The sequence below is a fragment of the Cyprinodon variegatus genome, unplaced genomic scaffold, assembly GCF_000732505.1.
Source record: "Cyprinodon variegatus isolate N-32 unplaced genomic scaffold, C_variegatus-1.0 Scaffold1481, whole genome shotgun sequence".
Classification (NCBI taxonomy): domain Eukaryota; kingdom Metazoa; phylum Chordata; class Actinopteri; order Cyprinodontiformes; family Cyprinodontidae; genus Cyprinodon; species Cyprinodon variegatus.
In genome coordinates, this window is record NW_015151934.1 from 62,863 (window position 1) to 65,663 (window position 2,801).

The 2,801-nt window shown below is 54.6% G+C and overlaps 1 protein-coding gene across 24 annotated transcripts in view; it reads right to left on the reverse strand.

Annotated features, from left to right (window-relative positions):
* The window catches only part of LOC107103578 (ankyrin-2-like), a 73,169-nt gene that overhangs the window by 49,370 nt on the left and 20,998 nt on the right, over positions 1–2,801 (reverse strand). For all 24 annotated transcript variants that reach the window (XM_015403325.1, XM_015403328.1, XM_015403347.1 and 21 more), the window contains 6 exons: positions 2,435–2,533; positions 2,124–2,321; positions 1,953–2,051; positions 1,388–1,486; positions 1,216–1,314; positions 932–1,129 (listed from right to left, as the gene is read on the reverse strand). In XM_015403325.1, coding sequence (XP_015258811.1) covers positions 932–1,129; positions 1,216–1,314; positions 1,388–1,486; positions 1,953–2,051; positions 2,124–2,321; positions 2,435–2,533 — 792 coding nt within the window. The remainder of the gene's footprint in view (positions 1–931; positions 1,130–1,215; positions 1,315–1,387; positions 1,487–1,952; positions 2,052–2,123; positions 2,322–2,434; positions 2,534–2,801) is intronic.

Consider the following 2,801-nt stretch of genomic DNA (forward strand, 5'->3'; position numbering starts at 1 on the left):
GATCCGGATTAGCCAGCAGGTGGGTCTGGATCCGGATTAGCCAGCAGGTGGGTCTGGATCCGGATTAGCCAGCAGGTGGATCTGGATCTGGACCGCGGTCCGCTAATCCGTGACCTTTGTTATGGAGCCTGCAGGCCGCTGCAGTAAAGCAGCTGCCTGGGTTCTGATCTTTGCGGCTGTAGAAGGTCATGGGGAGGAAATGATGTCACAGTTTGCATCAGAACGACCGCCGTAACCGTGCGGTGAACTTTATAATGACCTCAGCTAACTGACTTTTTCAGACAGATGATCACTACTTTTTGCTCTCCACTGGTCACATGACTCCCCGCACCATCTTGGTTATTAGTCGCTACCTGACAGCAGGACGCTGTGAAAGAAAATCCCATGATGCTTTGTGTAGAAAGCTCTCACAAAGCATTCTGTGATATATATCTGCACATGGAGGATCACTACTTTTCAAGGTGCATTGTGGGAAGTTTCAAGTCCACTACCTTTACATCCATTGGCTGTCAGGATTATATAGGGACACAGCGACAGAGAAGATGGAGGTCAGGGAGGTCAAGGAGGTCAGGGAGGTCAGGGAGCTCAGGGAGGTCAAGGAGGTCAGGGAGGTCAAGGAGGTCAGGGAGGTCAGGGAGGTCAGGGAGGTCAAGGAGGTCAGGGAGGTCAAGGAGGTCAGGGAGCTCAGGGAGGTCAGGGAGCTCAGGGAGGTCAGGGAGCTCAGGGAGGTCAGGGAGGTCAGGGAGCTCAGGGAGGTCAAGGACTAAAAGGATTGGGTTTCTTAGAATAGACTTCCTGGTAGCTTCCTCCAACCAAACTGATTAGAATATGTTTTCTGTTCAAAGGGTGGAAATAAATCAGGCGGTTAAATGTCACTTTTAGAGCGCAACACCCTGCCCCCACCCACCTTTGTAGCCCCGCCTCCACCCACCTTTGTAGCCAGAGAGTGTGATGCCCCAGCCTCCAGCAGCACGGAGGCGGTCTCCACCTGCCCCTCCCGGGCAGAGATGTGTAGCGGCGTGTAACCGTTGGTGGTGGCAGCATCAGGATGGGCCATGTGCTGCAGCAGCAGCTGAACGATCTCCGTTTTTCCCAGACGGGAGGCGATGTGCAGAGGGGTCTGGTCCTCCTGAGAAGGAGAAGGAGGAGCATGTTTAAATCCAACAGGAGCAGAGCGGTTCCTCCTGATGGTGGCTGTGACATGAGGAACCTCACCCGGGCCCGAGCATCCACCATGGCTCCGTTCCTGAGCAGACATCGGACCACCTCCACCTGCCCGGCCCTGGCTGCCATGTGCAGCGCCGTCTCTCCTCGCTGAAACAGCAGGAAACCAGACGTCACACGACTCAAAGGCTACGTCAGACATGTCCAGGTCCCCATAACTCACTATGTTGCTGACGTCGGCCGAGGCGCCGTTCTGCAGCAGCAGGAGGACGATGTTCAGGTGACCCATGAAGGCCGCCACGTGGATGGGGGTCAGACCGGACTGGACACAAGGCAGAGCAACAGGCAGTGAGCAGAGGATCCCAGCTATAAGGGGGCGGGGGGGTACTACCTCCACCTTCACATCAGAGGCGACAAACTGCTGTTACTGACATTAGAGCGTTCTGCTGTCAAGGTTACCATGCTGTCATTCTATTGGATGGAACGGTTGCTAGGCAATGATCAACTTCTAAACTGACAACTAAAACTTTCCATTTTGATAAAGCTTCTAGTTAGAGTGGCTCAGGTTATCCTGAGCCGCCTGTGGAGCTGGTTGACAGTTGCCTTTTGGGAAGAACAGAGGAAGTTTGAAGGGAAGCAAACTAAAATAGGAGCTCCTGAGTTTTGGCAGAAAAAAAATCCTCCCTAAGAAGTTTGAAGATGGAGTCAAAGTGAGAATCAAAACATTTAAGAACTCTGAACTGAGGGTTTATGTCCCCAGAAGGTCGTTCAGGAACGCCGTCTCCTACCTCTGTGATGGCCTGGATGGACGCGCCGTATTTCACCAGCAGCTCCATCACTTTGACGCGGTTCTTCTTGCAGGCGATGTGCAGCGGAGTGAAGCCGTTCTGTCAGAGGGATGAAAACAATCAGACGCTTTGATCCACAGCAGCGGATCAGGAACCGCCGCGGCGACCCACCAGAGCGCGGGCGTTGGGGTTGGCCCGCTTGTCCAGCAGCAGTTTGGTGACCCTGTAATGGCCACAGTGAGCCGCCACATGCAGCGCCGTCAGGTAGTCCAGAGTGACGTCATCCACCGGAGCCTTGTGCTGCAGCAGGTGTTTGACGCATTCCACGTGGTCGCCCTGCGCCGCCATGTGCAGCGGGGACAGCCCATTCTGGAAGGTGAACAGGACACGAGAGGTGAACATGGTTTCTCCCATGATTAACAACGGAACCAAATACCATCCATGTGGATCAGAACCATGAGGGAGAAGAACCTGTGACCCACCTTGGTTCTGGCCAGTAGAGGCGCTCCTCTCTCCAGCAGCAGCTCCACCGCCGTCTCATGTCCGCTCCGAGCCGCACAGTGAAGCGGAGTCAGCCCGTCCTGTAAAGCACACGGGACAGAACCGTTAGCCACCTTCAGCTGCTGATGAAGCTCTGGGCCTAAACAGGTGGTCAGTCAGCGGCATGTCGTTAGCCTATATTAATGGCTAATAACCCGGCATCTGGCATCCAACCAATGGATGGAGGCTAATAACCCGGCATCTGGCATCCAACCAATGGATGGAGGCTAATAACCCGGCATCTGGCATCCAACCAATGGATGGAGGCTAATAACCCGGCATCTGGCATCCAACCAATGGATGGAGGCT